Source organism: Micrasema longulum, unplaced genomic scaffold (assembly GCF_059751315.1).
Source record: "Micrasema longulum isolate JH-2025_06_02 unplaced genomic scaffold, ASM5975131v1 h1tg003006l, whole genome shotgun sequence".
NCBI lineage: Eukaryota > Metazoa > Arthropoda > Insecta > Trichoptera > Brachycentridae > Micrasema > Micrasema longulum.
In genome coordinates, this window is record NW_028280115.1 from 6,287 (window position 1) to 26,748 (window position 20,462).

Genomic DNA, 20,462 nt, shown 5'->3' on the forward strand with positions numbered 1-20,462 from the left:
TTGACTGAAAATAAGTAGGTATTGCGTCTTCTGTTGCCAGCAGGTGAAACTGGAGCTGGAGAGATGAAGTTGTTTTTACACAAAACCATAGAAAAAGAATCCGTGTACCTGTATATACTTTTTTTTTATACGCTTCCACTCATTTGCGAGATTACATATATGTATGTATATAAATGCAGGTACAAATTATGAAAAAAATTAAACCTTACCTACAAAAAAAGTCACCGTTCGCCACTGGTACCTAGGCACCTAATTAAATACAATCTTTGAATATTAATAATTTTTAGTTTTGGAATTCAATCTTAAACGAGTATCTAGGTACCTACTTATCAATGAATAGTATTTTTCCTTTTATCCGGACAGTTTTTGCACGCTAACGAGGAGACCAAATATATAATGCACTTCTATGTATACATTTTCGCAGGTTGGGGGGTTCACCTTCTCCGGTCACTTTACTTGGGTGGATATTATGGAGGCAGATCTAGCAAGAAGAGAGAGTGACATTTCCCCCACAAGGTTAGCATAATCTATTTAAAACATGCATACACATGGTGTTTCGGGGCCCGACTGCGAAACTTCAGAGGACTATTCCTCATGGTAAACTTTTAAAAAATCCTAAATTTTTTTTCCAAAAATTTTTTTTTATAAATATAAATTGTTTTTTACAATCGCAAAATAGAGTAAATCATTCCTTTTTTTTGAATTTGTTATTATTTTTTTTTTACTAATGTATTATTTTTATTATTGTATATCTTATGCCTTTTGCATTTGTATCCTTTTCTATAGCTTTTTAAGTAATCTTATGTTTAAGCACCCAATGTGAAATTGCTTGAAAAGTGGTTCATCTTGTTGTTATGTACTTACATAGTACATGTTGTATTTAGTAAGCTGTTGGTAGAATTTGCGTTCTCCACAGGATGTAATATACCCAGAGTTCTGATGCATTTGGCACTTAACCATCTGGTAAAACCCCCTGGGACCAGTATTAACATCTCACGCAATGCAGAAATCATGTATTTTTAAGTAAAAGGGTCGTTTATAGTAGGCACCTGATAACCATATGCTTAAGTGCGTGAGAAATATAATTTTGCGTGAATCTTAGAATGTAGGATCAAAACTTGCATTATATAAATCCATACACAGTCTTTTGGAGATGAATTAGACATGTAATCTCTCGTGGTTACTACGTCACTCTGACGTAATACTTAGTTAAATAAATACGGTAGCTTTTATGTGTAACAGTATAATGGCTTTTTGAAATAATTAATTAATATACAACATTTTCGTGTGTTCTCAATTGATCTGTTGGACTTCGAATATTTATTATCTGTGTGCCACACTACATCGGCACATAACAATTAGGACCTATCATATTTTTATGCTATTTTGTAAGTAAACTCTGTAAATATGTATAAAAGAAAATTTAAAGAATGACTATATAGAAACAGTTTATTTTTTATGTATTAGATCGCCCACAATGGCTGGTGGTCTTTTCGCCATGGACCGAAAATACTTCTGGGAGATTGGGTCCTATGACGAGCTCATGGACGGCTGGGGTGGAGAGAATCTGGAGATGAGCTTCAGATTATGGCAATGTAAGCAAATCATTCTTCATCCTACGACCGATAAGCCCGACATTGAAACAATGGGGTGTTTTCACTAATCGGGAACAACGTTGAAAATATATTGAGTGGTTTTTTACATTTCTAATAATAAAACTGTAGATGCGTAAAAACTCCTTTTCATTTGTGTTTTTTGCGTTTAAAAACGAGCACGTTTGTGGCCGCCGAGTAAGCTTCTAACGAACATTGCAATTTATTACGAACATCGAAATATTTTAAACCTTTGTAGAAAATTTATCCACCGTTGCACATTTTTTTGCCTATTTAAAAATAGAAGTATTAAAAAAACACGGAAACACCTTTGTAGCTAACGCGCTACCGGCGTCGTGTTGTGGTTCCGCTGCAGTCACTAACGCACACGTCCCGATCCACTGGTTGTAAGGCAGCGGAGGCTAGGCGATCTTGTCTAACTCGTCAGGGCCGGAGATGTCCTCAGAAGGGCCTCTTATTTCAGGTTGAAGTTGCCGGTTCGCCGTGGTCAGGAATCCGTAGGGAGAGAAGTCCAAAATCCAAGTCCAGGGTGAAGCGAAGGTGTCAAGCGAAGTGAAGAAGAATCGAGTAGAAAGCCGGGTCGGGGAGAAGCGAGTAGAGATGAGTAAAAGCCAAACGTCAGAGAAGAAGTGTCATTTATTTTCATTTGTACACGTTATATACCGTTCGCGCTACGTGCCCCACCATTCACCCCGCCGAGCGGGTCTAGCCGTCGTATGCCGCGCGGAGAGAGAGAGAGCGATAGAGAAGGCCGCACGCCCGCTCCATCCGTCTCCCTCCCTCCACGTATATAGGCACTACCCCCTCCAGTTCTCACGGCATTCTTGCGGCGGCAACGCAGCGCGAAACGATGCACATTCAAAAATATACTTAAAACTAATTTGTAACTAAATGCCTATTCTAAATGTCTCGGTATGGAAAAGGCCACCCCCGAAAGTGACAAATACTAGTCTTTATTGGAGGGGCAGCTCATTTCTAACACATACCGAGATCCCTAAGTCTAAACATTTTAATATAGCGCAGGGGCGGTCCCTACAAGGGCCGCTTTCCGTTTGACGTCCGTAACACTCCCCCGGTGCAGTCTCCGCTGCGCTGAAGCATCCGGACGTCCTTCGGCTGCTAGTGGCCCCCTTCGGCGAAGACCGCCACCTTGACTGCTGGTCTCGTGTAGGTCCCGGTCGCCGTCTTGACCTGCACCACGCGGACTTGTCCATCGGCTGCCGGGCTGGCCCTCGTGACTCGTCCTCGGGGCCATGTGTTGCGTGGCAGCTTTGGGTCCGCTATTAATACCAGGTCTCCCTCTTGTATGGGCGTTGCCGGGTCCCTCCATTTCGGTCTCTGCGCCAGCGTGGGCAGATATTCTCGCACCCACCGTCGCCAGAAGATGTCCGCCATCTGTTGGGCCACTCGCCACTGTTTCCTAAGGCAAGTGGCCTCCTCCGCCTTACTATAATGGACCAAAGGCTGTAAACCGCCAGCTGATCCCAGCAAGAAGTGGTTAGGAGTCAACGGCTCCTCATCTTTCGGGTCCACAGACACATGTGTTAGCGGGCGGCTGTTGACGCTGTATTCCGCCTCAGCTAGCGCCGTTATCAGTGTCTCTTCCCGTGGGGAACGCGCTTTTATAGTAGCGCTTAGCGCTACCTTCACTGATCTTACTAGGCGCTCCCAGGCGCCTCCCATGTGTGGTGAGGAGGCGGGAATGAACTTCCACTCCACCCTTCTGGCGCTTAGTTCACCGAGCATTTTCTCATCTCGGCTTAGCTCCTTTATGGCCGCGTTCATCTCGCGATCGGCCCCGTGGAAATTTGTACCGTTATCTGTGTACAATACCGCGGGGTGACCACGCCTAGCGGCCATCCTTCTTAGAGCCATTATAGCCGAGTCCGCGGATAGGGAGTATGCCAACTCCATATGCACCGCCCGCGTTGTCATGCACGTGAAGAGCGCACCGTACCTTTTCTCAGTGCGCCGTCCCAGTGTCACGGTCATCGGTCCGAAGAAATCGAGGCCGCAGTGAGTGAACGGCCGCTCCCCGCTGGCCAGCCTGGCCGCCGGCAGCTGTCCCATCAGTGGCGGCTTCGGAATGCATCTCAGCATGCGGCACGCCCGGCAGCTCCTGATGATCCCTCGCAGCGTCGTACGGAGGCGCACGACAAAGTAGCCCGACCTGATATCGCTTATCGTGCGCTCCGTCCCTGGATGTCCTGATGCTGCGTGCTGGTAACTTATCATCAGTCTGCAATATTCGTCCCCGCCGTCCAGTATTGGCGGGGCATTCACGTTCTGGTCATCTATCCTTTGTAGTCTGGTTCCCATACGCAGTATGCCGCTTCCATCAATAAACGGCGTGACAGCGCGTAGCCGTCCTCCGGGCGGTAGGGCCTCTTCCCGTTGTAGGCATTCTATTTCTTTGCCGAAGGCACGCCTCTGTGACAGGCGCACCCATATTTCTTCGGCTTTATTCAATTCTTCGGCCCGGAGTTCGAAGTCACCTCCCGGCTTCTCGGGCTCGTCACGTTGTCTGGGACGGCGGCAACGTCCGACGAACCTCATAACCCAGGCCGTCGTCCGTATAAGTCGTACCCACGATGAAAAGCGGGATACGTCCGGGAGTCCTGTCGTCGTGTGGCAATGGCCCACAAAGTGACGCGGTGGTCTTATCTCCAGCGCGTCTTCAGGAGGCGAGATTGTCCCTTTTTCCTGAGGCCATTCACTCTCCGGCCGGGAGAGGAAATCTGGGCCCCGGAACCACATGCCGTTCGAAGACAGATCGAGTGGCTGTGTATCTCGCGTTCCGATGTCCGCCGGGTTTTGTTTTGTCGGTACCCAGCGCCAACCGTTTATTCCGGCGATTTCATCGATCTCCCCGAGTCGGTTCGCTACGAACGTTGAATACTTCAACGGGTCTGTGCGTATCCAGGATAGAACCGTGCTCGAGTCCGTCCAGAATATAGTTCTTTTAATTTTCATGCGGCTTTCCCTCTTTATACTCGCCGCTAACCGCGCGGCGAGTAGCGCCGCCTGAAGTTCTAGACGCGGTATCGATAAAGGCTTTAGCGGCGCTACTTTACATTTGCTCATAATAAAGCTAGTGCCCGCCCTGTGCACAAAATATGCCACCGCACAGCAGGCTTGTTCCGAGGCATCGCTGAAGACGTGCATTGTTATTTCCTCCGCCTTCCTGTTGATACAACACCTCGGTATTGCGCAGTTACTTTCGGCTAGTAACTGCCGCCATTCGCGCCATCTCTGCACGTGTTCTAGTTTTAAAGCCTCGTCCCATTGTATGTTCGATCGCCACACGGCTTGTAACAGTATTTTAGCCCTCACTGTTATGCATCCAATAAATCCCATTGGATCGAAGACCCTCATGGCGGCTCCCAACATCTGCCTCTTTGTAGGCCATTCAGGTTCGTCACCGCCCTCTTGGTTATACTTGAATACTAGATAGTCTGCGTGCGGGTCCCACCGCACGCCTAGTACTCTTTCCGTAGTGGCGGCCTCGCCAATGATGATAGCCGTCTTGGCTCGATCCTCGTCGCGGACCGAGCACAATGCCTTGGCGTTGTTTGATGCCCATCCCGTCATTTCAAAGCCCCCCGTCAGCAGGAGGGCCGTGACGTCTTTCACCAATTTTGCAGCCTCCGCAGTCGAATCCACGGCGTCCAAATAATCGTCCATGTACATTTTCTCGTGTACAGCCCGCGCTGCTTCCGGGAATGATTCAGCATTCGCCGCGGCCACGCGGTCTCTTACGTACTGGGCGCTGCTCGGAGAACACCTGGCTCCGAACATCATGGATGTGAAAGCGAAGGTCCTCACTGCTTCGTTCGGTTTTCGACGCCACAAAAACAATTGTGACATCGTGTCATCGGGTGTCATCTTTATGCGGAGAAACATCTCCTTTATATCGGCGGCGATAGCTACGCCACCCTCTCGGAACCTCTGTATGTTCCCCACTAGTGACGTGAGCAAGTCCGGTCCCGTCAGTAAGTGGTCGTTGAGGCACACACCTCTGTGAGGGCTCGCCGCGTCGAACACAACCCGAATTTTCCCAACCTTGTTCGGATTGCATCCCGAAAAATGAGGCAGGAACCATTTCCTTGTGTTTTCTCGCGCCTCTTCTTCCCTGGATAACTCAACGGCGTATCCCTTTTCCTCAAACTCGCTGATTTTAGCCCGGTACGCAACTTCAAGTACCGGGTTCTTTTTTAATTTTCTTTCCAACGAGTAGAGGCGTTTTTCTGCCGCTTCTCGGTTGTAGGGGAGCGATGCGTTGTCTGGCAGCTTCGGAATCCTCCGCACCCGTTCCAAGACCGTCTCCACGACGAGCTCAGGGTGTCCGAACGCGGATTCCAACATCTTCATGATCTCGGGAACCCTGCCCGGGTCCACGAGTAGGGCCGATACAGTCTGTCTGGCCCGTCCTGTGAGTGATCTCTGCAGCCGTATGATGTTTTCTGCATTGGATAATGCGCACATCTCCGTAGACTGGTTGAACTGCGATTTAAAAATCCGCCACTCTAGCGGATCCCCGGAGAACTGCGGCAGGTCTCTCGCACCAGTCTGCCTCGCGATGAATGACGTCATCCTTGGGTCATCACTTCGTGGCTGCGACGTCACTCCAGTCGAATCACCGTCCTTCAGTGCCCTCACGAATGCTGCGGCCATCCTGTCAACTGTGGGGTATGAAGCACTGTTCTGGTTGTCAACCCACTCGCCGGTGAGTCGTCTTGTCTCCGAATCCATGGAGCCGAGTGTCGTCGGGTCCAATGTAGCGTGGTCCGCAGGGCTTGCTACGTTCGGTCGTGGCTCAGCGGCTTCCTCCAAGTACGCAGGCCCGGGTTGGGTCGTTTCCAACGACCCAAGGTGTGCACAGGTAGGCGCCGCCGCCGCGGCGCTCGCTCCGGCGGGCGTCGTGGTCTTCTCTGGGGTTGTAGTAGCGGCCAACATGAGCGGGAGCTGAGATCTCATTTCCTTGAACATCTCAACCATCCCGGCCGTCATGTCCTGCATCAGTCGCTGCTGCATGGCTCGCATCTCTCTTGAGTGGGCGGTAGATTCCGTTGTCGTCTGGGCCGAAGTCGATGAACCGGAGTCGGATTCGGCGCGTCCTTCCTGCATGGCGGCGTTTCTTCCAGACCGAAGAGAAGCAGGCATCAGGTAGATGATCACTCGTGTGACGACAGCAGATCCGGTTCGAAGGACCAACAATGTAGCTAACGCGCTACCGGCGTCGTGTTGTGGTTCCGCTGCAGTCACTAACGCACACGTCCCGATCCACTGGTTGTAAGGCAGCGGAGGCTAGGCGATCTTGTCTAACTCGTCAGGGCCGGAGATGTCCTCAGAAGGGCCTCTTATTTCAGGTTGAAGTTGCCGGTTCGCCGTGGTCAGGAATCCGTAGGGAGAGAAGTCCAAAATCCAAGTCCAGGGTGAAGCGAAGGTGTCAAGCGAAGTGAAGAAGAATCGAGTAGAAAGCCGGGTCGGGGAGAAGCGAGTAGAGATGAGTAAAAGCTAAACGTCAGAGAAGAAGTGTCATTTATTTTCATTTGTACACGTTATATACCGTTCGCGCTACGTGCCCAACCATTCACCCCGCCGAGCGGGTCTAGCCGTCGTATGCCGCGCGGAGAGAGAGAGAGCGATAGAGAAGGCCGCACGCCCGCTCCATCCGTCTCCCTCCCTCCACGTATATAGGCACTACCCCCTCCAGTTCTCACGGCATTCTTGCGGCGGCAACGCAGCGCGAAACGATGCACATTCAAAAATATACTTAAAACTAATTTGTAACTAAATGCCTATTCTAAATGTCTCGGTATGGAAAAGGCCACCCCCGAAAGTGACAAATACTAGTCTTTATTGGAGGGGCAGCTCATTTCTAACACATACCGAGATCCCTAAGTCTAAACATTTTAATATAGCGCAGGGGCGGTCCCTACAAGGGCCGCTTTCCGTTTGACGTCCGTAACAACCTTATTATGGGAAACTGACTAAAGCAGATAAAACAATAATGCAAAATTAAATTAAATAAAAAAGGAAATTTAATTTGAATCAAATTGAAATTAAATAAAAATAAAATAAATATTAAATTCAAGTGAAATTAAATTAGATCAAAAATTAAATATAAATAAAATTTTAAAATATTTTTAAATTAAATTAAATTAAATTTTAATTAAAATAAAATTTAACCAAATTTAAATTAAATTAAAATGAAGTAAAAATACAATAAAATAAAATAAAATTAATATTAAAATTAAAATTAAATTAAAATTTATTTTTAAATTAAATTAAATGAAAATTCAATTTAAATTAAATGAAATTAAAAGTAAAATTAAATTTTAATCAAATTGAAATTAAATAAAAATAAAAATAAAATGAAATAAAAATAAAATAAAATAAAACAAAATAAAATAAAAATAAAATTAAAATTAATATTAATATTAAAATTAAACTTAAAATTAAAATTAAAATTAAAATTAAAATTAAAATTAAAATTAAAATTAAAATTAAAATTAAAATTAAAATTAAAATTAAATTAAATTAAATTAAATTTAAATTAAATTAAAATTAAATTAAAATTAATTTTAAACTAAATTTAAATTAAATTAAAATTTAAATTAAATTAAAAATTAAATTAAAATAAAAATAATATAAAATTTAAAATATTTTTTAATTAATTTTAAATTTCAACTATTTTATAATGTTATTAAAATAAAATAAAATTTAAATGAAATTCTTAATTAATAAAAGTTATTTTAAAATTAAATTTCAAATTATATTAAATTGAAATTGAATTTTAAATTTTAAATTACTTTCAATTAAATTATAAGCAATCATATTGGACACTGTCTATCCTCACTAGTTATAGTAAATGCCGGTTCTAAGGTAGCAGTTCTAAGGCAGAATTAAATTATTTATATACATATGTACAGCATGTTTAGTCTTAGTTACGTATAGAAATTTTATAAAAGATGAAAATTTTACAGAAGTAAACACAAAAATAAACACTAAATAAAATCTTCTCTTCGTAGTTAAGTGTAGATATTTTGTACATTTTTATTTCTGAAAAAAGTAAATATGTACATGCATACAAAATACACACCACTGATTTTCTCAAATAGAATGGTTTGGGCAGTTAAGAAGAAAATGCCTTAAGGCAATATGCCCACCCTTATGTGTACCTATGTATGTAAACTGTATTAAAATGTTAAAATAAATAAAGATTTTTTTCTTAAATAATGTTTATATTTGAAGCACTAACTTTGTGGTTATTCATTATAATAAAAAAAATAAAACAACTTTGTTTTTAACCACTAATTTTTCACCGACCGGTTTCAAAGCAAACAAGCTTCTTTGTCAAGGTTTACGTAAACCTTGACAAAGAAGCTTGTTTGCTTTGAAACCGGTCGGTGAAAAATAAAAATTAGTGGTTAAAAACAAAGTTGTTTTATTTTTTTTTATAAAGATTTTTTTATTCAAAGATAAATTATTATGTTTTAGGTGGGGGCAGTCTGGAGACAATCCCTTGCTCTAGAGTGGGACATGTCTTTAGAGAATTCCATCCGTACAAATTCCCCAATGATCTGGACACGCACGGTAACCATTTTTATTTATTTTTGAAGAAAAAAAAATATTTGATAAATAAATACATTGTGTTTAAAAGTGTCTGAACATTTTGTCAATTATATCTGTATAAGGTCTTCTTTGTTTATTCTCACATGTAAAAATATTTCTAAAAGTATATTGTTAAGTGTCCTCGGCACGGGTAACCCCAGTGAGGTCACATTATTTTTATAACTAATTATTGTTTATAATGAAAAAAAAAAATGAAAAAATATATTTATATTCAAATTTATTGCAACAGAGGGAAAACGTTATTGAGAAGGGAATATGGAAGTCTAGGCATTTACAGGGCTTATGGCCTGTCATTGGCTGGTTTAAGTGGCCACTTTACACACTGTGTAACATTCACCATTCTGCCCATGTTTAAACATCCACATTTCCTCAACTCTTCCATCTGTTGACTTTTGTGAAGTAAAGGAGCTGAAACCTTTATTATGTGGGTGAGATTCATCTGGCCGAACCAAGTCACTTACTAGGCAACGCCTGAAAACAATAAACCAGCCAATGATAGGTCATAAGCCCTGTAAATCCATCCCCTCTCCTCTCTTCATAGTATAGTTTTTTTTTTTTGCATTTATTTATTTTTGCTAATCTTTGCTTTTAATTTTTGTATAAAATTGTAAGATTCAATATGTCCATGTATTTATAATTTTCTCAAACTGAACGGCTTGGGTAAATACATACTTGAAATCCGTACTCCAATAAAGGTCTTACATATTCCTTTTGTGTATAATTTACACGCCCTACGGGCTTTTACATATATTAGAAATTACATTCAAGTGCAGCAGTGAAACATAAGTATGTAAATTTAGTTAAAATTAAAGATAACATAAGAAAAGCTAAAAGATACAATAATAAGTAAAAATCAGGAAATGTACCAACATAGGTATAGGGTACATAGAAAAATATTTAATAAATTAACATATGAAAACATACACACATACATATACATACATATAAGTTTATACATTATTATAGAGATACATGAGAAAACAAAATAGTAAATAAAGAACAATATTAAGAAATTTTATACAAATTAATTTATAACCTTTTGAATACTTAACCTATATTTATATAAAGACAGATGAAATATATCAACTTCACAACTCGTTACCTAGCCGCTGGCCGCTGGTCGGTGTAGTCTAGGTATTGGTGAATTGTAATATACTTTTAAAAAATATACTTATTTGTATCCACCAATGTAAAGCGCATTGCTGCTTATAACTTTGATTAATGATATAAGTAATGTTTTGTATTTCAGGAATAAACACAGCTCGGTTAGCATTGGTTTGGATGGACGATTATGCCAAATACTTCTTCCAAGAGAGACAAGACTTACAGGTAATTTTCTTCACAGCGTGGTTTAAACACTCTCCTGAAATGTTATTGGCTTGTGTCATTTGAGGTTCTTGAAACAAGGTCTTCAATTTCGAAAAGGGGAATGAATTTATAAAATGGACACTTATAACCCTGTGTTTATATTATTAAAATAAAAAAAATAAATGCCCAATCATAAAAAATAGTATAAATTATTTTTATTTTATCTTCTGTGAAATTTTGGTCACGATAAATAGGCAATTAACCATCGATATAGTGTCATTACAAGTAGAAAAACATCAAAGAGGCATATTTTACTTTCTTTGAATTTTATTGTGTTACAACCTCAGAGTAATGATGCGTAACCTAGAGAGGAGCCCAAACGTAGAAAAACCGTTCTATGACTATTGGGTATTAAGTTAGCTACAGTTCGCAGCAAAACAATGGGCCATACTCAGGTTGAGAATTGCCAAATGGATATTAATTTGCATTATCATTACTTTTAAATATGTACCTGTGTATTTATCATTGCAGAGTTATTCCAATCTATTTTTCTATAATTCGCCTATATTTATTTTATAAAACTGAAAATACATGTTTGTGTTTATTTTTTTATTCATTTTATTCACAATATATTTATGTTATATTTATTGATACCTAAATCCCAGCTCCATGGAACCAAAGTCCGGTGTTGAGTTTGTTTGTTTGTCCGTTTCATCTCCGAAACGGCGAGTCGTAGCGGCCTGAATTTTGAACATGTCATTTTAGATGCGATTTCAAGGTTAACGTTGCTATTTTCGAGTAAAATTTTAATCAACCTCTACTCGATAAAGACTCAAACATTATATGGATGCCTAGTGCGGCCCCGATATATTGCCTATAATCAACTCTCATTCTCAACAGTAAACATACTTTAATTCACAAATTTATCCCCTAAATTGAGAAAAAATAGTTTCTGAAGTAAATATGTTGATATAAGGAAAGTTTTTAAGCAACATAATACACGTGTTGGGACAATAAATGCCAAAAATCAATGTAAATCATGGGAACATATTCAGAATCAATTACCTGTGAAAACTGACTCCTTTAACAGCTTTGACGCTCCTACTGCTGCAACCAAACATACTCCAATTCACCATAGTCGATTTTTATTTATTATAACGTAAATATCCAAGTTATTTACAAACAAAGCCAAGCACAGCTACAAAAGCATCCGATCGAACCGTTATGTTTATGTTGTCAAATAAAACAAAATGGCCACCAATTGGTTGCTAGCCAACAAACCAACATCGCTTGCTTTCTATGAAACATAGTGTTAGGGCTTCTCTCTAAGTTACGCATTATTACTCTGAGGTTACAACTTTGAGGAAATTCTGTGTTTTTGTATTTTTTATTTTATTTTAAGCCGAAATATTACCGATCAAATTAAGAAAGTGGTGCTGCGTTGGTTTGGACAAGTATAGTGAATTAATGACAAAAAAAAACATTTACCAGAGGAGTACAAATGCTGAGATTCGTGCAGTATGCAAAGCTGGGGCAAGCATTGTCGACATTAAGAAAGTAAATATATAAACTCGACCCCTACGTGTTGTTTTATGGACTATGAGAAAGCATTTGATAGTCCGCATCGACCATCTCTGGACACTTTCAGATGTGTACGGAATTCCATCCAAGATTTTTGCTGTTATAAAGTGATTGGTTCGGGGTCTCCACTGGAGTGAGGCAAGGCTGCGTCCTCGTACCGTTCTTATTCATCATACGGATGGGCTTTACTTTATGCAAATTAATACCACCTGTCCGAGGGTTAGAAGTGAACTCCCTCCTATTGTGCGACTCGGAGTACGCAAACGATGCGATGGTTTGTTTAATTGGAGTTTTTCTTATTTTCTCGTAAATTTATCGCCAATATTCGTTTTTGGTTTTTGTAGGATGTCGTGAGCGCAGAAGACGTCGCCCACCGCAAGGTGCTGAGGGAAAAACTCAACTGTAAGCCCTTCAAATGGTACCTTGAGAATGTTTATCCGGAGAAATTTGTACCCGGAGAAAATGTCATCGGTCATGGAAGGTTAGTTACAAAACTTATTCAAATTTTAAAAAAAATTTAGGACAATTATTTTGTTTACGAATACAGTAAAACCTCTGTTTTACGTTTTTCAAGGGTGCAACAAAAAAAAGTGTAAAAATGAGGAAAACGCTTAAGTGAGAAAATGAAAAATGTATGGAAAAAATGAAATTAGATAAAAATATAGTTATTGTACTAGACTACTAAATATACAGCATAAAAATTGTAAAAAACTGTCATCATTGGGGATTATGAATTAATTACCTATGATTTATTAAAAAATATTTTGAATTTTTTCCATCAATACTATTATGTTTTTTTTTATTGAATTTTTGAAAAACATGTATAAAATAATTTTATGTAGGTACTTAACCTTAAAAACACGAAAATAAAATTTTGTATTTGTTCAAAATGCATACAATAATTTTTCCCTTAAATATTGGGAAATTTTATTTATATGGTATCACATTTTTAGTATGTTTCACACTTTTATGATAACTGTTTAAACAATCTTCTTTCCAAATTATGTTTATAATTTCAAATAAAATTTCTATTGCCAAATTTTTTCACTTTCTGCATCGTAATTTATTGATTTAAAGACTTTCTTCCTAAACGTGCGTCAACCGCATGTCACAATTTAGTAAAATGACAAAATTAGACACTTAAACACAATGGTCAATTACACTGCACCTACTTTGAATTCAGTTTGAGACAATTTGCACATTTTTTTATTTACTTTCTCCATTCACGCGGCGGCGCGCAGTTTGTTGTCTTTCGACAGATCGAATGAGTTTTGAAAAAATTTCAATGCAAAACCGGGGTTATGAATAACTTGAAAAACGTTGATTGGGGGGATTATTCAAATGAGAATGTATAGAAAAAAATGGGATGTAAACATTTCGGCTTAAAAAGCGGGAAAATACAAAAATTGAGGAACGTAAAAACGAGATTTTACTGTAGTTTTTTACCTGACACCTTCAAATTTTAAAATCGCCATCCGTTGAATGCGGTTTATGGCTCTCTTTTTGAGAAACTTTGCCTTGCAATGAGGAATTCCAGCCCGACCTGGAATTAAATAAAAAAAATGTTTTCGTGTAGACGTGAATATTAAAAAATTTTGGAGTAGGATGAAATATCTCAAAAACGCACGCAAAAATAAATAAAAAATGTTAAAAATCATATTCATTTTAAAATCGTAAATAATGACGTCACTCCTTATATCAACGTGTAGTATTTCCGGTTTCCGCTTTAAGCCCCCGCAACGTTTTAACCATAGAAAAAAAAGAGCATAATTTGTACGATTTGACATTTCAACCAGAGATTATGTCAACTTTCTAGGTTTTTCTAAATCGAAACGTTCGTAAAAACAACCATAACATAGAAATGAGCAAATTACGATCAACTAAATGAAGTAATCAAAGCAATATTCCATAGATTCTTGTCAGGTCAGTGAAAGTAAGAACGCCGACAGTTTCATGACGTCACTACTGAAAAGTGACACACTGATTACAGTCATTTGGCGCGGTATTTGATAAATGTAACTTTAAAAAATCATATCTTTGTAAATAACGCACAAAAAAAAATTTAAAAAAATATTTTTGCTTAGTTAAATAGTACGCTAATAGAAAATAAATAAATTAGAAAACAGTGGAATTCCTCATTAAATGCTCTAATTTTTAACACATGCAAGAAAACATTTTTATATCCAATTTCCCATAGCACTGAACTTCCTCATTACCCCACGATACATTAATCTAAAAGTAAATGCAACTTCAATATGTATTTTTTTTTTAATATTTAAAATAAACATAATACTATAATTTAATGTATATATTATGTCATTCCTTAATGCTTCTTACAAAGGATGGTAGACTTTTCTTCATTTTTGCAGGTAAGTTTTTCAATATGTTTGTTTTTTCTTTGTTACTAGAGACTGTATTATATGCAGTCGCATGCACAGAGTTTTTAACTAGGGTAGGCAGTTGAAAAAAAGTCTGTTTTATATAGTATAAGTAATCAATTTTACCAAACAGTTTCCTTCACTTGTCACATTAGTTTGAATCACTATGTTGTAATGATTATGATAAAATTATAAATAAACTTTTCAACGAAACTTCTTAGTTTAGTTTTACTTTTTATTATTTTAGTCTTGAAGATGCCTACTTAGGCGAAAGCGCTCGTTGGTCAAAATAATAAAAAGTAAAACTAAACCAAGAAGTTTCATTGATAAGTTTATTTATAATTTTATCATAATCATTAACTATGGAGTTTTATCAAGAAATATCAACAAAAAACATCACTATGTTGTAGTTAATATTGAAATTACCTAAGCTACATCAAATATCCAAAAAAATGCTAAATTTATATGATATATTTCTTATTTTTAATATAATTTATATAATATATTGCTACTAAATCCTTCTTTTAAATATTTTTATATTTTCATTTATTACAGTTGCTATGGTTGCTACACTCGAAATTAAATCATTTTAGGCTCTATTTGACATTCCCGTAAATGCACTACTAGATAATTGCAAGTGATTTTCCAAGATACCGACACATTTAGCTAGCAAATCAATAAGTTCCAAAAAATTACCTTTATAAATACTCTCGATTGTATAATTATAATAGAAACCAATTTGAGGTCATTTATTCGACATGACTGTCTTTCATTAAATTATAATCGAAAAAAAACGCTTGATGCCAGTAACGTATTCGTTTGTTCTTTCTAAAACAATGTACCTACCAACGTTCGGAAAGCACTGCCTACTAGCTTACACATACACGCGTAATTACAACTGAAATAAAACCCACACATACACATTTCGTTCCCGCATACGCGTTATGTTCATATGGAAGAAAAAGGCATTTGTAGTTCGCGCTTCTCCCGACCCAGGCCGATATGGGCGCGCTGATCGGTACAATATATTACTTAACCGAATTATCTCTGGCGCGTTTTTCAAATTTTAAAAATAGTTACTAATAATATTTTTGATATTATTTTTTGTTATTCACCTATGCTCAGAATTCTTAGGTCTGCCAACAAACATACCAGTCTTGATTTCTTTGATAAGGAGTTGTCTTCTTTCAAACGATCACTGAATCAAATTCAATTATAAACACCTCTCTTCCGCTTCCACTCCCACCAAGTCTACTTTATACTATTGTGTCTTTCTACTTTCTTTCATAACAATTTTCTATGCATACATATGTCCTTAAAAATGCCTGTTGGGTGTATATATAATAAATTGCGGTTCAAAGCCAACTAAAATATTTTCAAGTTTATGCGGGAATATCTCTGGCAATCGAGCATAGCTGGGAGGTAGTAATTTTCAAATTCTTGTAATAGTAGAACCTTATTAGCTGCGTGCGGACGAACGTTATTATAATACTGTAGATAATACGTCTCTTCGCAGGATGATGAATCCTTCCAAGCACCTGTGCTTCGACACTATGGGAGCCAGTACCGACGAATCCTTCGCAGCCCTGGGGGTGTACACCTGTCACGATATCCTGTATGCCTCCCAACACATGAGCCTGACGATGCACGGAGAACTACGTACCGAAGAGAAATGTGCTCTCATACAGTATAAAAGGTAACTGAAATCGTCTATTTGTTTGAGGTTTTGCTTATTTTGAATTTGGCAACCGTAGAATTAAGTTTGCACACATCGCACTGTGCCCAAAAGTTTGCCGCGTATTGTTGCCAAACCGCGAGCAATATATTTATAACACCAAAATTTTAGTTGTAAAACATGACATAACACCAAAATAAGATTATTTTGTGTTATGTCATGTTTTACAACTAAAAATATTTTACTGACTGGACTATTAAAAAAACTGGTACTTTTATTATACAAATGTAAAAAAAACATTGAATAATAATTAAGTAAATCTGTTTAATATTATACTAAGGCTTATTAAAGCCGAGTAAAAAATTCAACTGCCCTGGCAATTCTAACAAAATGTCCACCTTATTTTATTAAACAATCTGGAAAACTGGTAAAATAATAGAATTCTTAAAAAATATTATTTGTGAATTCACTACTTACACATGAAATGTGATCCTACCCTATTCCCTTTAATCCCAGAAGTATTTCGACACTAAAAAACGACTCAACAGTTGTGTACTAAGCGGCGCAAGGTCTACTAACTAATGGCCAAAGCGTAAAACTACTCATTTATAAGTATTTTTGTTGGCTTCAGTTCTGCGTGCGTTCGCGGTTTCTGGACTATTGTAATTCTATGCTGGCAACCTTTACATTGTGGTCAACCGATCAGAAAACCCGTGTCAATGTCTATGGATTTTACCCATCACTCATTAGTCTTACTAGGCAGAGATAGCTGGTTTTAACCGAGGCTGGGTTTATGATACAAGCCTTACTAGTACGTTAAACATTTTCATGCAGTATAATGATGCTTTGAGAAATGATTCATGCAATCCTTTCTGTTTGAAATGAATCCTGGATTAGAAGAAATAAACTGTTATTCGAGTAATGTTGTAGGGACCAGTGAACCAAAATTTGTAGGTCTCACAGTGTTTTCGTGAACTTGTGATTCCAAATGTGAACTACCATTGAATTGTTGTATTGTTTCATTGTTCTGTCCTGCGCGCTAGAGGTTTCGCTGTATACATTTGATTCTAAAATTGTCTTTGCAGGGATGAAGACGCGGTCCATGAAGTAGTAATGGATGACTGCCATAGGAAACACAAAAATCAGGTCAGTTATTTTATTTAGATAGATTCGTTCTCCGCATTTGCGTACTGTATTTTTAATTCTGCCTGGATAGGAATTTACAGCCCGGTTTTGGCAGCATTGAACTTCTTTGAAGTTGAATAAATAACTTGATTTCTCCTCCAGGTCTGGAAGCTCCTGAAGACTAACCAGATCCTCCACGTGGAGAGCAACCTGTGCCTGGACACCAAGGGGCTGCAGAGTGGCGACCAGCTGGTGGCCGCAGAGTGCCAGCCCATGGCCAAGACGCAGCTCTGGAGACTGGAGTTCAACCAGAAGAACAAGTTGGGGACGTTGGAGACTAATTTCGATGGTAACAATATTGTATTGTGTGTTTCATTACAAACTACGAGAGCGAGTAAAAAATAACGTTCCGTATTCTGGGGCGAATAGGAATACGTTTTAGTGTTTTTAGTATCATAAATTGTAATAGAAATTTTTATCAAAGAAGTTCTACAGATGGCGCCGATGCACAAAAGATGGTGGAGATACCTTACGGAGAGGGGAAACCGTAGGGCATCAGCCAGTGCATGGCGCCAGTCTCGCTCTATCACTTCTGTCGCCAATCAGCTAGCGTCTACGAACTTATATTAAATATGCTTTTCAGTAGGAACCAAGTAATCAATGAATCTTAAAAAACCAACCTAAACAATGGAGGCGGATTCTTTTTAGAAATGACATTTTTTCGAAACAATTATCTAATTCTCTACCATCAAACATTAAACCGGCTTTCTACACAACTAATAATATAGGAAGATTGTTAAAAAATCACAAAGACAAAGTCCATAAATATAACGAATCTGGGATATACCAATTAAATTGTAATGATTGCGATTCAATCTACATTGGAAAAACTAAAAGAAACTTTAATATTAGAGTAAAAGAACACTTAAGATGCTTAAATAATAGTAATTTTTCTGAATTCGCAAATCACATGATAGAAAATAATCAAAACTTCAATAAAGACACTGGATTAAAAGTACTTCATGTTGTAAATAAAATACTAAAATTAGACAACTTAGAAATCTTAGAAATTAAAAAAGCGATTCATAATAAGAAAATAATAATTAATAACCAATTAAACAATATTTCTTTTAATTGAAAATTGAAAATAGTGATATCAAATCACCACCCGTGTAAGGAAAAAACCACTTGATTTATTGAGTCCATGTGTAGTATTTAGTGAACACGATAAAAATAAAAAAGGAATCAATTCATTAGTTACGTAAACCTTGACGAAGAAGCTTGTTTGCTTTGAAACCGGTCGGTGGAAAATAAAAATTAGTGGTTAAAAACAAAGTTGTTTTATTTATTTTATTTTAACGAGTCTTTCATTTCCTCGGCCACCAAGTCATTACAACTGGAACGAGGATTCTTTTCGCCATTATAACTGGCGACGAGGATAACTAAAAATCATCTGGTTATTGGCGATTTCTGTGATTGAGGAAGATTTTCTCTACAGAAGATCGGAAATCAACCGGAAAAAAACTCACGCCTCAAAAAAGAGAAGAAGGAGCTAGGAAGTTTGTCGTGGAGACAAATCAAAGGAACCGAGGGCGGCTGTCTTCAGAAATCTGTTGGGAGCGATTCTCGGCAAGACGGAGAAAGAATCGCGATCGTAATTACTGAATAATTAAATGAATATCAATTTAATTTTAACTTAAAATGACACCTTATCTCTTACTCTTTAGAGATGTGTGTGTAATTCGGAGCATCTTGAAGCATTGGCATAAAATACTTAGACGAAATAATCTAATAGACCTACCTTTTTTGCCTTTAAAGTGGAGCCGGCTTAGCGGGTATTTCTACCCTCCCCGCATAAAGTGTGTTAATGATTGGAAAATTTCCAGAAATAAATCCTGAGACGTTTGGCCTCCACGGAGACGAGAACGGCCCCTCCGAGTCGAGCAGCGGCTCCCGCCAGAAGCACAAGCGCCGGAAGACCTTCAGCTCCAGCCGCAGCGTCGGGGAGTCCGGCGATGTGCTGGCCAAGCCGCAGTCCTTCCCCGGGCAGTTCCGGGTTCCCGGCCACCAGGGCAACAAGCTCAGATAACAGGTAGAGAGGAAACTCGACAAATACAAGTATTGTATTGGCATTACTTTACGGGCTGTTTAACCCATCACGTAATGCAGACTATAAACACAAGTTAGAAATTAATGAATAGAAAGCAGATAGCTGCTAAACTGCCGATATGTACAGAATTTTTTTATTTATTATTTCACGTTTTACATAAAACTTTTTTTTAAAAATATGAATACCTCACTCTGCACAACCCGTGTCGAGGCATTCATTTACATGATTTAATATATTATAATTATAGTGTCTAAAAAATATCTATAAAATACATATAAAATATTACATATTCACATTTAAATCCACACAGATATATTAACATATATAATGTATTTCTATCTGTTATAATATGTTAATATGAACAGCTCCCCAGGGAGTTGTATCCAGTCCTTGTCTACAAAAATTTGGACAAACTCAAAATATTGTTGATATATTAACAAGTTTACTGCTTTGGTGGGGTGTTTATCTCGAGACAGTTCTCGGGACCCAAATCAAGTAGCCATTTCTTTACAAATGGTTTCAATTGCTCAAGATATTTATCTGATTTTGTGGCAAATGGTATATTGTTATATATCTTGGTCCAAGGTATATTTGACTCCTTCGACCAAATGATGTTGTCATTTTAGGTGCCATGTATGGCTGTTTTCTTTTAAGACGCGTTTCATAGCTCGTATAGTAAATTTTATTTTTAGTGTGAACGAGAAGTGCCTCAGCATACAGCTGCCTGACGTTCAGAACACCTACTCGTTCAAACACCTCAGCTGTAGGCGTCCTGATAGGGACCCCGAGTAGAGCCGTTATTTATTTATTTATTTATTTATTAACGGACATTGTCCATGTTTACAATTTATAAGGTTTAAATATTACAATAAAAGAGTAGTTTAAAACATTTAAAGAAAAAAGAAAGAAGCATTGACAAACATAAGGGACATCGAGACAAGATCTGGACTACTTATTTAGTGCTCGTTTAAATCGTTGTAAACTTAAACCAAAAAAGTCCAGATCCTGTCTTGAGTTAACAATACGACAAAGGA

At 38.2% G+C, this 20,462-nt stretch overlaps 1 protein-coding gene across 1 annotated transcript; it reads left to right on the forward strand.

The window, feature by feature from the left end:
- Positions 1-424: 424 nt before the first annotated feature.
- LOC148271243 (polypeptide N-acetylgalactosaminyltransferase 1-like) lies at positions 425-19,792 on the forward strand (the record flags this gene model as incomplete). The annotated part of the gene is made up of 9 exons (XM_088241622.1): positions 425-516; positions 1,468-1,595; positions 9,117-9,212; positions 10,501-10,580; positions 12,485-12,621; positions 16,035-16,214; positions 17,279-17,339; positions 17,481-17,667; positions 19,205-19,792. Coding segments are annotated over 9 exons (1,164 nt in total), but the record flags the coding sequence as incomplete, so codon positions are not given.
- Between the last annotated feature and the right edge of the window lie 670 nt (positions 19,793-20,462).